This window comes from Capricornis sumatraensis, chromosome 11 (assembly GCF_032405125.1).
Source record: "Capricornis sumatraensis isolate serow.1 chromosome 11, serow.2, whole genome shotgun sequence".
NCBI classification, from domain to species: Eukaryota; Metazoa; Chordata; class Mammalia; order Artiodactyla; family Bovidae; genus Capricornis; species Capricornis sumatraensis.
The window spans coordinates 65,573,690-65,592,009 of NC_091079.1; the positions used below are offsets into that span (position 1 = coordinate 65,573,690).

An 18,320-nucleotide genomic window follows, 5' to 3' on the forward strand; every position below is an offset into this window, starting at 1 on the left:
TTCTTGCTTAGGATCTCATATGTTCATTATTTCTTGTTTTTAAGGAGTTTGTGACTTCAATATGATTTATACGTCTAAGCTTACGTCATAGGTAAGAAGTGGTCACTAAAAAGACTGTCTCCCTCACTTGACCTGTCATCTCCCCCATCCCTATCCACTGGTAGCCACTAATCTGTTCTCCATCCCTGTAATTATGTTAGTTAATTAATGCTATATAAATGGGACAATTCAGTGTGTGTCCTTTCAAGATTGAATTTTTTGCTGAGAGTAATTTCCTGAAGGTTGCTTGTGTGAATCTGTAGTTCGTTTCCTTTTTTTGCTAGTGAGTATTCTAAGTTATACATGTACCACAATTGGTTGAATGTTTCACCCATTGAAGGATATTTGGATAGTTTACAGTTTGGGGCTATTAAGGATAAAACTGTGAACATTCGTGGACAGGTTTCTACGTGAAAATAAATTTTCATTTCTCTGGGATAAATGCCCAAGTGTGCAATTGCTGGGTCATACACTAAGCTCATTTTTAGTTCTAAAAGAAACTGCCAAACTCTTTTCCAGTGGGGCTGTACCATATTACCTTCCCACCAGCAATATATGAGATTTATATTCCAGTTTCTCATCAGTACCTGTTGTCATCTGTCCTTTTGATTATAGCCATCTTTGTGGTGTAAAATGATATCTCGTAGTTTTGATTTGCATTCCCCTAATGACTAGTGGCTAAGTATCTTTTCAGGTGCTTATTTGGCACTTGGCATATTTTCTCTGGAACCATATCTATTCAAAGCCTGTGCCTATTTTTACATTGAATTATTTGTCCTGATTGTTGGTTTGCAAGAGTTCTTTACCTTTGGTAGATACAGCCGCTGACCAAATTGATAATTTGAGAATATTTGTTTTCTTTTCTATAGGCTGTCTTTCCACTTTCCTGATGAGAGCTGAGGTAGGGGATGCTAGTCTTCTCAGCTACACTCACCTGCATTAGAGCTTCTATAAGGCAGAGCTAGCGAGGGTTGGTAATGGAGCAGATCTTGGCTCAGATCCCCAGACGCTCACAGTCCTTGCTGAGATTTGGTGGATTTTCCTGAGCAAATGGTTTTCCACTTGTCATGATGCCCTTAGGACAATTTCCAGAAACTGTCAATGAATGTGCTTTCTTAACCTTTATGTTTTATATTGAAGCATAGTTAATTACCAATATGTTAGTTTCAGGTATAGAGCAAAGTGATTTCGTTAGACATACATACGTATCTATTCTTTTTCAAATCCTTTTGTCAGTTAGGTTATTGCAGAATATTGAGCCACGTTCCCTGTGCTATACAGTAGGTCCGTGTTGGTTTTCTATTTTAAATACAACAGTGTGTACGTGTCATCTCAAACTTCCTAACTATGCCCCCCTTCCCCAACTCTTACCCTCTGGTAGCCATAAGGTCATTCTAAGTCTGTGAGTCTGTTTCTGTTTTGTAAATAAGTTCATGCATATCAACGTTTTCAGTGAATGTTCTTATAATTTGTATCAGGTAAATTGGTGTTTTTGATGGAAGGAGCATCCACAGAATTCTTTACGGTGTCATTCTGGAAGGCCAGCCTTCCACAGTATACTTAGAACACCTACCCTCAGGGAGATACTACCCCTGAAATCCTCATCAGCCTTTTTTAGTTATCTGATGAGGCTTTGGTAGGTCTAGCAGCAGGAGAATCCTCTTCTCCAGGACTAGAACAGTGCTTGGAATATAGTATTTCCTGAAAGAATGACTTTGTAAATGAATGAGTTAAAAAAAAAAACTAAGTTAATTAAAAAAAAAATGAATGAGTTTAAGCTCTTAGAAGGAGGTAGATGTGGGCATATGAGCAGACCAAAGAGCTGAGTGGGGAGAGTACCACACATTCATGTGGTTCTGTTAGGACCGTCATCCCCCTTGCAGGCGTCATTATTTCTCCAGTTGTTATACACAGTCATTCATAGGCTCATTGTCACTAGAGCCAATGGTTCCTGGGCTGAGCATGGTTAGAAATAGGAAAATCATTGTTTTAAGTTGTATGTGCTTATGTTTCTGTATGTCAGTATAAATACACACATTGCACATTGTATATACAAGCAGATTTCTATGAAATATACGTGTGTCTGCATGCATGCATGCTAAGTCACTTCAGTCATGTTCGACTCTTTGTGACCCTATGGACAGTAGCCCACCAGGGTCCTCGGTCCATGGGATTTTCCAGACAAGAATACTGGAGTGGGTTGCCATGCCCAGGGATCGAAACTGTGTCTTTTGTCTCCTGCATTGGCAGGCAGATTTTTTACCACTAACACCACCTGGGAAGTCCCTTACATACATACACACATACATGCGTACAATGGCTGTGGAAACTTTTGGAGCAGTGGGATAGTCTCAAAGGGACATAAACTAGTGAAAGAATAAAGATTAATCGGAGGACTTCCCTGGTGGTCCAGTGATTTAAGACTTTGCCCTCCAGTGTAGAGCATGCAGGTTCAATCCTTGGTCCTGAAGCTAAGAACCCACATGCCTCACAACTGAAAAAAACCCAAAAACAGAAAACAGAACAAATATTGTAACAAATTCAATAAAGACTTTTAAAACATGGTCCACATCAAAACAAACAACAATAACCAAAAAAAAAACCTTAAGAAATACTTTATTTAAAAAAATAATAATAATTATGGAATGTTCCATATAATCTTTAGTCATCTTGCCCAGCTGACTCATTTTGCAGATGAGGAAACTGAGGCCCAGAAAGCCCACTGTTCATTCTGAACTTCACAGCTAACCTAGTGGGTTCCTGATTCCAGCAAGAATGCTTGTCCCCTTTCTCCTCTTACCTATTGTGTGATGAACACTAGCTTCAATCATGAAGCTTTATTCCATACATCAGCAAATCCCTCTCTACAACCACTTAAAAATCCACACCTTGAATAACTGTCATTTGAGTTTTTCCACAAGTTTTCTGCTTTTCTTCTCCCTCTGCTCCTTCCCTCAAGTAAATTTTGCAGCTGAAAACTTTGAAACTTGTTACAATCCAGAACATTAATAGGGTTTTACATTTTTAGCAGCCTAATGATGAGGAGGTAGGGCCTTCTGTTCCAGCCCCTTAGGGGTTTCTATTCTGGGTATTTATTAAACTTTGCTGTAGCCTCAAGTATATTTGACCTTTTTATATTAAAAAAGTTTCAGTTTAAACTTTATACATACATTGTGTGTGTGTGTGTGTTTCCCTGGTCTCCATTGATTAGGTAGATATTCAGACATTATCAACCAGTTGAGCCTGAGATCCTTGTCAATTATTTCCTTGTGTTTGGTGAGGAAAAGAGAAGCCATTACTATCATAATTTAATATTTTTTTCATTTAGCTAAATTTGAGCCCTCTTAAAAACATTTCCACTTTGAAGTCTATTGTATAGTTTAATTAACGCAGCAAGGATATTCTTTTTTCTTTCTTTCTTTTTTAAAATTTTTACTCTCAATGAAGATAATCCATTCATGGTGACCTTTTCTTGCGCAAATTAGTTGTACACGCTTGTTTAAGCTAATGGTCCTTTGCATGATGTCTCTTCTTAATGACGGGTTTATAATTGAAAATTGGCTTACTCCCATATGCCTAGTTTGTGCAAGATTATAAAAATAGATGTGGACTTTAAAAATATAAATGTATATATCAGTATCCCCCAAAGAGGAGGGAAGAATCCAATGCCTTCAGGCTATGATTAAATTAGACTATTAGAGTCAGAAAATGCCAGTGACATATGCTACTGTCAAAGTCACACCTGTCTGCCGAGCCCGGGAAGTTCTTGAAAAACGAGAGTGATTTCATACTACTGTGATTTCATCCTAGCCCTGAGAAGCTAGGCCTTCCCAGGACATGAGCCATCTCCAGTTTCCCAACTTTGCTTCAACTCTGAGGGAACTTTCAACTGTGTGTTTAGGACCGAGTTTGTGGAAATCATGTTTCAAGTGCCAGCCCTGTTTCCCTGCACTCCACTGACATAGAGAGACAGGTGACATTCCTGTTTTATTTTGCATTTTTCTCAAGTGCGATAACAATGTGAGCTGGCTCAGTGGTATTTGAGTAAAAGACACGATCATCTCATCTGTTGCCCATTTTCCCACAGTCCTGAGTATTTTTTCTTTTCTTGTTATTTCTTCTCTTTCCCAGTTTCTTGGGCTGGCTCCTTCTCTCTTTCCTCCATGCCAACCATTCTTCCACAGGAGTGTTTGTCTGGGGTAACCGAATGTTCTTGGTTAAAAGTAGAAACTCCAGCTTGAAAGAGAAAATAAATGTTTTGCGCTCAGAATGGAGGTTTCCTGAGTAGATTTTAATAGCATGGTTTATGGGGTAGGTAGGGAACAAGAGCAGTCTTCAAGTTCCTAAATGATATGGCATTATAAAAGAACAACTAGCAGTGATTATTTTTTTAAGCTGATGAAGGCAACCTGTTTTTGCCAAGACATGAAAAAACCTGATTTGCGAAGTAAAGGCTGAGCGAGCCAAAATGTCACTGAGACCATCAGACTTGTCTTTTACGTATTGTTTGCACAAGACCCTAATTGCTTTGTCCAGTGGGAAGGGTCACATTTCCATTCCTCATGCAGCAACCCTTCCTACCTTCCCCCTGGAAAAGTGGGGCTGGCTTGTGTACCACCCAAGTTGCCATGGGTGGCTTCACGCACCCTAGGTGTGCCCATTCGCCCTGCCCCCATTCTTAATGGTCTTTATTTGCTGATGGCGCCTCTTCTCCTTCTAGATATGATTATCGGGAAATGCTGCACAATGCCACTTTCTGTCTGGTTCCTCGTGGTCGCAGGCTTGGGTCCTTCAGGTTCCTGGAGGCTCTGCAGGTAAGAGACCCTGATCATCCCCGGAACAGAGTTGAGAACTGATGTCAGACAGGGGGTGGGGTGAGGGGAGGAGGGTTCACCTTAACACATCTCCTGGGATCTAAACCAAACGCACGGTTTGCCTGGAACACCTGAAATCTATTTTCCCAAGAAAATCTACAACCTTTTATATGCGTGGGGGGCAGAAGGAGGATTTACACCCTGCCTTTGGACATGAGGAGATGCAGTGGGAATCTCAAGGGAAGGTGGGTTCTCAGAGATAGGCTTGCAAACAGAGAGTAGATCTGACTGCCCACCAGGCAGCAGAGCCGAGCTCCTCATGGAGGCTCACCCCTCCTCCTTGGAAGCCAGTGTCAACAGCAGTGAAGATGGCTCATGAGTGGCATTTCCCACAATCAAACTTGTTCTGTCCCCATTATAGTCACCACTTGGCTTCTCTGAATTCTGAGCATGACCCCCAGCAAGGCAGAGGCACTCTCTCAGCCTGGCTCTTCCAGGTGCTGCAGTTCTGAGGTCCCAGAGCTTCAGGACTCTTTTGCCAATAACATTTACCCTTGACGGTTCTCACCCAGAAGTTGCATCCAGCCTTCCTTGTTGGCGAGAAAGCACACCTTCCACTTCTCACCTCCTCTTCTCCTGCACTCCTTGCTGCTGTGTCCTTTCTTCCTTCACACTCTGCCCCTGCCTGAATCTGTGCTTTTGTCGCCATGCTTCCAATGTTCTGTCTTGTCCTCCAACAGGAGGGCTTTCTTTTCTTGAAAGTCTTTGCTGACAGGTTCTAGGAAGCATATCATCCCTAACATTCTCCTAGCCTCTGGGTGTGTTGCATGGAGCAAATTGGTCTCTGCTTAGGATTACGAGTTCTTTGCAGCCAGAATGTTGTCATTAGCCTGGTGTTTTTAGGCTCTTAGGTCACTGTGCAGGTAGTAAGTTGGTCAGGATCCCTCCACACTGAAGGGACCAAGTCTGGTTCAGGTGTTTGCCTGGCCTGGTGAGCACCCGGTAAGAATTAAGTCCACAAAACACTTTATCAGGAAAACCAAGTCCTGTTCAGCTGTTTGTTGCTCAGGACATTGGCATGATGTACTTTGCACATGAACTGTAGCATTTGTATGGACAAGACCATGTGTGTTCAAGGTGGGGTTTATGCTAGGATTTTGTTGGTGAACGATTTTGTTATGTCAGTAAAATTTCTTCAACGAGGCCAGTTGTCTCCCTAGAAGTAAAGTCAGCCAAACCAGGTATAAGAATAGAAATGGGGTTTTCACATTCCAAGGCACAACTTGCAAATGGTAAAATCTCAGCTGGATATGGACAGCCTTCACATGACTTCATAAAACCCCACTTTTCTATTGACCTCAGCAGTCCAGGATTCATGCCAGTAATTGAAATTTGTACTGATTTCACCCTCCTGTTTGGAAGGGTTCCTCCTGCCACCACCTCCCTCACACTCATGGTGCCCTTCTTTGCACAGGCCGCCTGTGTCCCTGTGATGCTCAGCAATGGATGGGAGTTGCCATTCTCTGAAGTGATTAATTGGAACCAAGCTGCCGTCATAGGCGATGAGAGATTGTTATTACAGGTAAGGAAGGGGTGGTGGCCTTCCCCAGATCAGTGGGTTATTGCTGCCCCCATGCAAACTTTCAAAGAAGATGAATCCCAAAGGTCAGCTGTATAAAAGAAATTTTACCAGGAGAAAATTGCCTGTGTCATGGCGAATATGAAGTCATTTAACTTGACATCGTTCACTTCCTAGTATGCAATCTCCTCATATCCAGGGAGTATATGCTCGGATAAGGAGAAGCTACAGGTGGAGGACATGAATGTTGATACTGACAAGAGGTGTACATCTACCCCCTTCAATTTCTGTAATATTTAGAAATCACGCCAGAGAGTTCTTGTACAATTCTGCTGCCACTTTGTACTCCTTTCCCATTTCCATATTTGCCTTTAGATTAATTTTCAGAAAGGCAGGTCTCTAGGGCTGATTCTTGCCATTAGTGTTATCATTGCTTAAATGATCTAGTCTGGGTGAGTGTTATCTTTAAGATGTATATTTAAAAGAGCAGCCTCAAATGAAAATGTGTGTGTGTGTGGTGGGGGGTGTCTTGTATTTTTGGCCATGTAAATTTTTTTTTAATTTCATTTTATTGTTGTAAAAACACGTAACATGAAATCCACTCTCTTTACCAATTTTGACGTGTACTCATTATGGTTGAATATAGGTAAATTCAGTGTGTACAGCAGGTCTCTAGGCTTATTCATCTTGCTTAACTGAAATTTTATGCCCACTGATGAGTAAGTAACTCCTCAGTTCCCATCCCCCAACCCCTGGTCACTACCATCCTACTCTTTAATTCTATGGACTTGACTATTTTAGATACCTCATATAAGTGGGAGGACTTCCCAGATGGCTCAGTGGTAAAATAATTTGCCTGCCTGCCAATGAAGGAGATGCAAGAGATGTGGATTTGATCCCTGGATCAGGAAGATCCCCTGGAGAAGGAAATGGCAACACACTCCAGTATTCTTGCCTGGAGAACTCTATGGACAGAGGACCCTGGTGGGTTACAGTCCACGGAGTCACAATGAGTCAGACACGACTGAGTGACTCAACACATGAAAGTGGACTCATGAAATACTTTTCTTTCCATGACTGGTTTATTTCACTTAGTGTAGTATCTTCAAGTTTCAACAATGTTGTCCTGTATTGCAGAATTAAGACTTACTAATTATTGAAATGTTCCTATTACCCAAAGTGATCCACAGATTCAAGGCAATTCCTACCAAAATCCCAGTGGCATTTTTTTTAACAGAAATAGAAAAACAGTCCTAAAATTTGTGTGGAACCAGAAAAGACCCCAAATAGCCAAATCAATCTTTAGAGAAAAAGAATAAAGCTGGAGCATCATCATCCCTAGTTTCAAACTATATTACAAAGCTACAGTCATTAAAACAGTAATACTGGCATTAAAAACAGGTGTATAGCTCAATAGAAAGAATAGAGTGCCCAGAAATAAATCCATGTATATATATCAACTAAACTTCTACAAGGACACCTAATAAAAGTCTGACCATCTCAATAGCTGCCTGGGAAGGGGGAATATGTTACTCACAGAGAAATCCCAGGTCAGGAATAGTCAGTCACTGAGAATTTTAAAGGCATTTTGTGCAATGATGCTTTAGCTTCAGCATAAATTGCCATACTCTTTTTTCTAAAATGATATAATATTTTAATCATTTACTTCATGACATTGTACTTTACCTTGAACTACCACAAATATTTGTAGAATGATTTTTTTAATGTCCTGCTGGCCATCCTGCTAACTGACTGGTGAAATAACTCAGTACTCTCCCTAAAGTCACAGGTGAAATATCTGTAACCAAAGAGAGCCATCAATTAAGCAAGGCAAGTTGAACACAGCTTCTAAAACATGCCTTGTGTCTGGTATTCATATCTGTGATCTCCAAGGCCCCTGGGACCTCAGAAGTAGGAGAAGAACGTGTGACCTAGTGGAGTTCTCCCTAGGTGCGTGCCTAAAAACATTCACTCATGGAAGGCCTAACAAAGTGATAGATGTGGTTCTTTTCCATGTTGCCCTTTTCCTTCCTCCTCTGATTTTTTTTTTTTAAAGATGCATGCTCATTAAAGGAAATTTGGGAATGAAAACTACCAGCCATAATTTCTCCAACTGTGTACCCACGCTCTCATGAATTTGATATGAATAAGTTGGGAGTTTGTCTTTGAAACGGAGTGGTTTCCGGGTACCGAACTGTGGTGGTCTGATCTCTGCCATTTCGCCAGAGTTGATTCTCCAGAAGCATTTCACCTTCTGAAGCAACATTTTGGCTTGATGCTGGGGGTTTTGTTTTTCATTGTGCACCCACTCAAACTCGTTGGCATTTTCCTCTCATATGCAGTCTGTCTGCACAGCTGCCTCCATATTGAATGATGACTGAACTGTCATTGACAATGGTTTTTAAAGAACTGGCACCCAGCCCAAATGTCTGCTCTGGGAAATGTTTTTGTTATGTTGCCATTTTTCATTTCCTGTTTTAGAACAGCTCAGATGTTTTTATTTGCATATAGTCTTGTCATGTCACCAAGAGAGCTTACTGTTGCTTTTCCTGTATCTGTCTTGGTAGATTCCATTAGTTCGGTTACCATGCATGACCTTTTATTAAGACTTCACTGGGTTCTGCCACTTTGAACAATCTGGCCAAATTGCAATTAATTTATCACTTTCCCATACCTGTCTCTCAGGACAAGCAGATTAATAACCAATAGCCAAATGCCATTAAAACTTGGAACTCTGTCTTTTCAATCAATTGGAATTATCTTCCAGAGCACTTTGCAGACTGCTGTCAGACACGTGTATGCACAGACGGGTAGAATATATTTCACTTGATATAGTAACAGCAAGATGTGGCTTATATAAGAGAGGAGATGTATTGATAGGCTCATGTATGATATACCATTCTGCCTTCATAACCACAGTCTACTCAGTTTTCTGGAGACCACAAAGTGATGATAGCTTTTGACATTTTTCTAATGGACTGGTTCCTCATCATCACAATAAAACAGTGAAGTGTCAACCTGTATGACTCTTAGCAAATACCACTGACACTCAGAAGAGGGCATGGATATGAAAATTCAGAAGGATAATTTTTTTCTAATCTTTCTTTGGCTATCTGGGCAATTTTCTCAGTAAATAAAATTAAATGTTCTTTGGCTTATCAGGGATCGATGATCTGAACGGTTTCTCTACCTTCTTCAAGGATATTTTATTTCCCCTTGACCTTGAGCTCTGATTTCAGGCAAATATTTTTCTCCACTATCTGTTGCCTTCATGCTGCTTCAGTGTTGAGAATCCAGATATAACTGGGGCTTCAGATTTAGTATCTGCTTATGGACATTGCAAGTGAGCTTGTCCTTATGTAGGTACTGTGAAACAGTTCTCTGGCTCCCTGTAGAAGTGGTCTTGAAAAAAAAAAAAAAATGTTCCTACTTCCTTCCCTCCACTGGAAATTCAGATGTAGTCTTAGTCACGATGTCATGGGTAACTTTCTTATTAAAACAGCTAGTGGAGCATTCCTGCTTCAGTCCAGGCTCCCATGCCTCTCTGATTAGTTACATATTAGGGAAGCAAGCATGCAGAAAGAGGTGAGCACAAAAGGGCACTTGCTAATCACAAGAAATCTCCCCTAAGAATGTAGACTCTATAAATGAAATAGACCTTGGGCTTTAAGTGAAGATAGGGAACAAGCCAAGGTAACTCACCAGACAACCAGGAAGTACATTTCAGAGCTCCAGACCCAAGCAAGTTCACAGGCAAACATTAAGCAATTGGTCCAACTTTTCATATCATCACCCTTAAGTCAATAGCAGTAGTAGTAGTAATAATTACTTTGTCAGTTAAACATCTCATGTGTTAGGCATTGTGTGAAGCACTTACGTGCTCTTCATCACAACCTTACAATGATGTTAGAACTGTATCCCTGTTTTATAACTGAGGAGATGGAATCTTTGAGAGGTCAAGTAACTTGTTCAAGGAAGCACAGCTGGTAAACTGTAGAGCCAAGACTCTTACCTTGGTCTGACTCCCATTTTCCTGTGCTTAACTGTTGAGCTATACTGCTAGTGAAAATGGTAATATTCCTTCAGTGGCTTCAGATGGCTGTGGTCAATTTGACTTTTATTTATTAAATAGCTACTACAGGCATACCTCATTTATTTTACTTTGGTTTTTTGTGCTTCATAGATGCTTTTTTCTTTGGTAACAAATTGAAGGTTTGTCATAAGCCTGTGTTGCCAGATGATGGTTAGCATTTTTTTTTTACTTTGAATAAAGTATTTTAATTAAGGTATTTACATTGTGCTTTCAGACATTATGCTACTGTACACTTAATAGACTATAGTGCCAAAGTAACTTTTAGATGGACTGTTGGTGGTGGTGGTACACAGTGGTGTCTGACTTTTGTGACCCCGTGAACTGTAGCCACCAGTCTCCTCTGTCCATGGGACTTTCCAGGCAAGAATGCTAGAGTAGGTTGCCATTTTCTTCTCCAGGGGATCTTCCTGACTCAGAGGTCGAATCTGTGTCTCTTGCATTTCCTGCATTGGCAGGTAGATTCTTTACCACTGTGCCACCTGGGAATCCTCTGGATGCACTGAAAAACCAAACAAATTTTGTGTGACTCACTTTATTGTGATATTCATTTTTATTGCAGTGGTCTGAAACAGAACCCACAGTATCTCTGAGGTGTGTCTGTACATAAAAGCCACTATCCTAGCTAGAAAGTGTTTAGCTGGATGGACAGGGCATAAATCCTTCCTTTAAAATTGTGCAGCCTGGTAGATAGCAGTGTTGGCTAAGCACACATGACAGATCGCGTTAGTTTGGGGTAAGCACTAGAGCCAAAAAGAGAGGTTTGGGGAGCAGAAAGCTCTCAGGGAGAGAAAAGAGATACATGCACATAGAAATAATTACCCTCAGCTGCATATTAAATGGACAGACTCCGAGACATTCCCTAAAAGGTCCCTCTGTAGGTCATTAGTAGTCCTGAGGGTGGCATGTCTTAGAAGTGCTTGGGACATAATGGCTCTCAGCTTTGCTCCAAGACTGTAGCCCCTTCTCTGCAGGATTTGATTGTCCATGGGCAGGTTCAAGGGCATGTGGGATTCATAGAAAATGGCAGAGGAACGCTACGCAAGTGATAAGCTGCTACCAAATCTTAGAAGTGAGCTCTAACTGTTGTGTATTTGGTCATTAAAGGTCATCAATGCTGACTCCCAGTAAGTGCTGTTTTTAGCTCACACCTCTTAAGGGCCTTTCAGTCTAGGGGTTGGTGGTTTTTAGTAGATCTGTATGCTAGAAGCAGAATGCTATGAAGAATAAAACTCTAACCTGAGCAGGTGATTTTGATCAAATGGCATCTCATTGTTTTCCGGTTATAGTTATTATGTGTTCACCTTGTGTTACAGATTCCTTCTACAATCAGGTCTATTCATCAGGATAAAATCCTAGCACTTAGACAGCAGACACAATTCTTGTGGGAGGCTTATTTTTCTTCAGTTGAGAAGATTGTATTAACTACACTAGAGGTAAGTGAGATGCCTTGGCTTTCAGTCTCCAATAATGGTCCTTTATATGTTTTTCTTAGCCTTCTCTTTTGCTATTATCAATGTGTAATTGGTCAAATGGGGCAACACTGAACTTTCTGTACTTGGATGTGTCAGTTAACCCCTTGACCTGCTCTCCATTCTGGACGAACTCCACAGAGGAACACTGACTTAGGAGGAATTACACTCCTTGACACAGAGATCGGCTCTGTCTTACATCATTTCAGAGACAGGTGGCTAATGATTGTCCTGTCATTCACACTCATGGCATCCTTTGAAGGCATATTTCTGGAGTCCACTTAAGAAACAGATAGTGAGCAAGTAGGGGAAAATCTCCCATTCTAAATATATGAATAGTTTACTGGGTACTGTAGTCCAGTGGCATTCAGAAACAGCCAAATTCATTCTCAAGATAAATGCAACCCACCCCTCATTATCACAAGGATGTGTTAAGAAAATAAGAATTACACTCATCTGGTGCAGAAAGTGTTAAGCTTTATAAAATCAGAAAATCTTCCAGGCAGATGGGTGCCCATCTTCAAGTTGTTTTTTTAAGGCAGGAGAAAAAAAAGAAAGGGAAACATGGGGATGATTAAAACCTTTGGAAGTAGAGCAGAGAGCAGTGGCCTGAGGCTACACCAAAGTAGCACAAATTGCTGAGAAAAGATTTTGGAATCTGCACTCATGAATTACAGGAAGCAAAGCAGAGGTTCTCAAGTGTAGCCCAGCATCGAGGTAATTCTGAGGTGTCTGTAATATGAGATGGGGGCATTCGTGGCCTCACTTTCGAAGTACTTTCTTTGGAAACGTGATTACTGCTCCAGAAGCGAATGTCATTGGGAGTATGCAGTATGATCATTCTGAGAAATACCCAGAAAATGGAAATCATCCTGTTTTGTGCATATCACTGCTGTCTTGCCATCCTGGGTACCTACCAGCCTTGCTGCCAATGCTGATCATACCCCAGCCACCCTGGGACACTTACCTACCTGAAGCCTGGCCTTGGCTTCTGCTCTTGTGGGGCTGGGCTCTAGCAAAGTGTCCTCTCTGGGTACACTGATTTCATCCTGGAACTTAGTGAAAAGATATTTAGTACCCAGGTCCACCCATGAACGGGGACAGGGTAGAATGCCTTCCAAGGGGTTCCTTATTGCAAGCAAATTCCTCTTATTTGTCCAAATCACCCTCCTCAATGAAAATTGTTTCGCTTGCATTCATAGCAGCAGATTTGAACATGTAATAAATTCTACCTTTTGTTTTTGACCTTGTCCTCCATCTAAGAACCTTCTTAAGGAAAGTTGAATGTGAATTGTGTTTAGATTTTTTGTTGTTGTTGTTGGGTTTTTTTTGGAATAAGTGCTTTTTATCAAAGAAGTGCATGTTCCTTTTAGAAAATAATGGAAAATACTTACAGCACAAAAATAAAATAATCTATCCATACAATTCACTATTGACATATATACACACATATGAATGCATATATATTCATTTTTTTCTATGCAAATGCATAAATATGTTCTCATTTTTAATTTAAAGAAGAGTTTCTATACTTAGTTTATAACCTGTTTTTTCTCCTTAATAATATATTATCTCATTAGATTTTTCTATAGTTATTTTAATGACTAATATTCCATTCATAATATCACTTAACTCCATTAATTAATCCCCATTTGAGACTACTACAGTTATTCCTGGTTTTTCATTATTATACACATCCTTGAAGCAAATAGCCTCAGTGACAAACTGTTATGCAAGTTCAAGACTACTCTCTTAGGATAAAATCCTTGAATTTGAAGTCCTGATTCAAAGAATATGACAAATGCTGATTTCTACATGAACTGTCAATTTTCCTGCAATAGAATTAACTAATTTATATTCCCTTCAGTGTATATGAGAGAACTTATTTTAATTATTTTTATTTTTTTCACCTTCACCATCAGTTCAGTTCAGTTCAATCGCTCAGTCGTGTCCGACTCTTTGTGACCCCATGAATCACAGCACACCAGGCCTCCCTGTCCATCACCAACTCCTGCAGTTCACTCAGGCTCACGTCCATCGAGTCGGTGATGCCATCCAGCCATCTCATCCTCTGTCGTCCCCTTCTCCTCCTGCCCCCAGTCCCTCCCAGCATCAGAGTCTTTTCCAATGAGTCAACTCTTCGCATGAGGTGGCCAAAGGAATTCCTTTATGATTGGGAAGTCTTTTCACTTGTGCCTTTTCAATTTGCTACTAAGGACTTTTCAACTCATAATTTTATTTATGCATAACCTACACCCACGTATTTTCTAGTATTTATTTTCATGTTGGGGCTTCCCAGGTGGTGCTAGTGGTAAAGAACCTGCTTGCCAATACTGGAGATATAAGAGATATGGGTTCGATCCCTGGGTTAGGAAGTTTCCCCTGGAGGAGGAAATGGCAACCTACTTCAGTATTCTTGCCTGGAGAATCCCATGGACAGAGGAGCCTGGCAGGCTATGGTCCATAGGGTCACAGAGAGTTAGACATGACCAAAGCAACTTAGCATGCACCCATACACTTTTTTTAAAGCTTTGTATTTTGTACTGGAATGTAGGCAATTTTTTTTTTAATCCAATTTACTTTGTATGTGATCTGTGTTGAAAAACCTAAACCATCCTTTTTTTTTTTTTTTGGACCAATTGTTCTGTAGTTGTCCCAATACAATTTTTTTTTTTACATTTTTATTTGATTTTTTTTTTTTTTTTTTTTTTGCTACACCACACAGCTTATGTGGGATCTTGGTTCTCAGACAAGGGATTGAACCCAGGCCCTTGACAGTGAGAACGTGGAGTCTAACCAGTTGACCACTAGGGAGTTCCTGCAATATATTTCTAAAGTTATTCTTTCCTCAGTGTTTCCACACGCCGCTTTTATGCATCTTTTGCTATACACTGAGACCACGTGTTTTCATTTCTTCACCCTATATTTCATCTCTTGGTGAATCTCTATTTATTAACTGACCTACTATTGTTGACTGTTACTGTTGTCTCTAATTCATTCATTCTTTTCTTTTTTTTAGATAGAGATAGCCCTTTATCCAATCAATGACTTTCCACATGTATCTTAGACTATCTCTTTAGAATGGAATCCTTGAAATAGGATTACTCAGGCCAAGGGGCCAAGCATGACTAAGGCTCATGATATATATTGCCACATTACTCTTCAGAAAGGTTGTATTCATCTAGATTCCCACAAGCCATCTGGGGATGACCCTCTTTCACTGTAACCTTATCAACCTTCAGGATCATAATTAAGACACACATGCACAACTTTGCTAATTTGCCAGATCAAAGATGGTATTTCATTAATTACGTTTCTTTTGAGTATGGTTTATTGCATAGCTCTGGTCTCTTGCCTGCTAACTTAGCAGTGCTCAATTATCCTATAATAGCAGTTGGATATGTTATATTCATCAGCATAGGATCTTAAGCCAAGCTGTTTTCATCTCTGTGCCTGGAAAGGCCTACTTCTCCTTGGATCTGAGCCAGGCAGTTCTTTAGAGAAAACACAGTTGTTTTTAAAACACTACAAACCATATACTTCATTCAAATTTATAGCAACTGTCAAAATCTCCTCATATAGTTCCAAAATTGGATTGTAACAGTTTGACCTCTCAACTGAATTGCATGAGAGATACCATCCAGTTTCCCTTTTTAAATCAGAGCTCAGATTACCCCAGGATTCAATGTAAACAGAAAAACAGAGAAAAATAGCAGAAAATGCCATCCACATACACAGATAAACAGCCAACATGCTCATAAGAACGATTTAACTATCACAAATCAAAAATTCCTACTTGGCTTAGCACTTGGATAATGTTGAATTCTTCAGTCCCTGCTGGAGTGCCTGCTGTCTGAGGATTATTCGGCATTACCCTTGGACAGTATAGATTCGAAGGTCTCTTGCTAAGGGGATGTTCTACACTCAGGCTCTTTCTTGCTTCCGTGCTGTATTCTGGGTCACGGGAAGGGTATTACTTGCTCTTTGGAGATTATGAGCCTTAGAGTTGTAGTAGTGCTTAGATAAAATTGGAAACAGGATGCTTCATCCTTCTCTCTAACACCAGGGTCAAGTTGTGCATACCTTCAACTGTGTTGCACTCTGTCCTGCTTGGGATTTGGCTAGTATTTCCAGTCTGATTGAAATTTCCGAATTCTGCACCTTAGAAATAAGGAGCTATTTAGTAAGAGCTAGGCTCTTTGGAGCTTGTTTTTTGGTGCAGATTAAGAAGTAAGGATAGGGACAGTGATAAAATGCTGCAAAAATAATGCTCATGGATTCCATTATTTGTCAGAATATTGTATGACAGTAACTTGGCACTAAGGAAGGGCTGAACCCTAGGAACTCAGTCGGAATCAGGCTGAGCAAAAGAAAAGGGCGTGAAATTGTCATAACACATGAGAACAGCTCATGGTAGCTTGGAAATCACAATTTAAAGTGAAGTTCTATGAAGTAGTCTCCATTTCTCTCTTCACTTATCTCTAACCGTACACATTCAGACCATAGTATTGCTGATGCTGCTGTACAATGAAAATTTAAAATCAGTGAGAGAATAGAAATAGAAGATTGCTTTAGTTTGGAGCAAGGTGGCATATGGCAGCCCTGCATGTATTAGGCAACACTGAATTTGTCAAAAGACCGAGTCAGGGTCACCTAGAATGACTGTAACCTGTAACCAATAGTCCATTATTTTAAAAATAGATGGCACATAAAAATGAAAAATAAGGAGCCTGTCATTCTTCCCTTTGAATTCACATTAATAAGAAATGCTATCCTTACTGAAGATACCATGTGGAGCTATAAGGGGAAAAAAATTGTGTAAATTTTTTGTGATTGTGTGTTTTGATTTTCTTTATAGTATCCAACCTTTAAATATGATGTCTTTGTCCACAACAATTAAGAGTGAGTACCAAGGATCCAGGAAGCTGTCCAGTGTAACATTAGGGAGACTTGGGCATTAGGAGAGGGACAAAATGACCTTTCTATTTGGTAAAATAAGATCCGTACTCTGTCAAACTTTTGATAAGCCAAGTTGATATCAACCTTTCGGAAAGACAGTTGGCAATACTTAAGAACAGCCTTTAAAGTGTTTATACCCTTTGACAAAATCTTAAGGCATTCGTCCGAAATGTGGCAAGTTTTAGCTCATAAATATATTCACTGATTTGCATGGAAATAATTGCACTATTATTGGTCATTTAGGACAAGTAAACCATGAATACTATTAATAATATGGAAAGATCTGTAATATATAATACCTATGGTGGTATAGCTGTGTAAAAATGGAAAAATCCATGCTTAGACAATGAGCACAGGAATGAGATTTTTTATTTTTTAGGGGGAAAAAAAGAAGTCATAAGTATGAAGACTTAGACAACTATTCCTAACAGGTTCTGGAGATTGTTGTAATTAATGTGATATTTTATTGCTGATAGTAAGTCATAAAGGTGGCAAATTGCTTGACCTGGATTATATTCAACATGTGTTATTGCTCTTCTACCTTTTTTGATATTGCCCTGTCAAGATCTATTTGAAGAGCATATAAAGTGCTTTTTGGTATTTCAGAAGAATACTATGACTTATCATATCCCTGAATTCAAAAAGATAGCAGTGTTGTGATACTGAACCAAAGAGTCGACACTGAGAATCATACCATCCAGAGATACAAAGTGAATGGGGATTCAATTTGTGACATCTCTGAGTTCTGTGTCACTTGTATGTAGGTTGGACTTATGACAGTCTTCTATCAATGTGTTCTGTGTCTTGATATCCAGAATTTAAGTGGCCACATGCTTGAAGGTGTATAAATTTGGAAAGCAAAAAAAAAAAGGACCTGAATGAAAACCTATAAAGGAAAATAAATAGACAGTAGAATAGGAAAGTACAAATAATTAAAAACTGGAATAAATGGTGTACAAAGTGCAATTGCAAACCATGTAAAAACTCTTCACAGCCGTGACAATTTTCTTATAATTAATGCCTAGACAACAACATTTTAACATATCTCTGTTGTACCACAAAGAACAAACATTAACATTTGAGTGAAGTTTCTAAAATCTTCCCCAAATTTGAAACCTCTGCCAAGTCATATAAAACAAGAAGTTTTGATCTAAGGAAAAAAGAAACTGCAGAAATCATTGAACTAAGATATTTGAGTTCTAAATTTCCTCCTTGCTTCCTTTCTTCTCTTATTAAAAAATATAAACATGATAAGGTTTGCGAAGATAAATGTAGCTCACTTTATTACTTGTCTAGTCACCATGTGGGATGAGATGAGGGTGGTAATAACCTTAGCAAATAATACAACTCCATTTAAAATGGTCTGC

At 39.7% G+C, this 18,320-nt stretch overlaps 1 protein-coding gene across 1 annotated transcript in view; it reads left to right on the forward strand.

Moving 5' to 3' along the window:
- EXT1 (exostosin glycosyltransferase 1) overlaps positions 1 to 18,320 on the forward strand; it is a 316,694-nt gene that overhangs the window by 271,109 nt on the left and 27,265 nt on the right. The window contains exons 2-4 of the mRNA XM_068983451.1: positions 4,760 to 4,853; positions 6,328 to 6,435; positions 11,839 to 11,958. Of these exons, the coding sequence (XP_068839552.1) occupies positions 4,760 to 4,853; positions 6,328 to 6,435; positions 11,839 to 11,958 (322 nt within the window). The remainder of the gene's footprint in view (positions 1 to 4,759; positions 4,854 to 6,327; positions 6,436 to 11,838; positions 11,959 to 18,320) is intronic.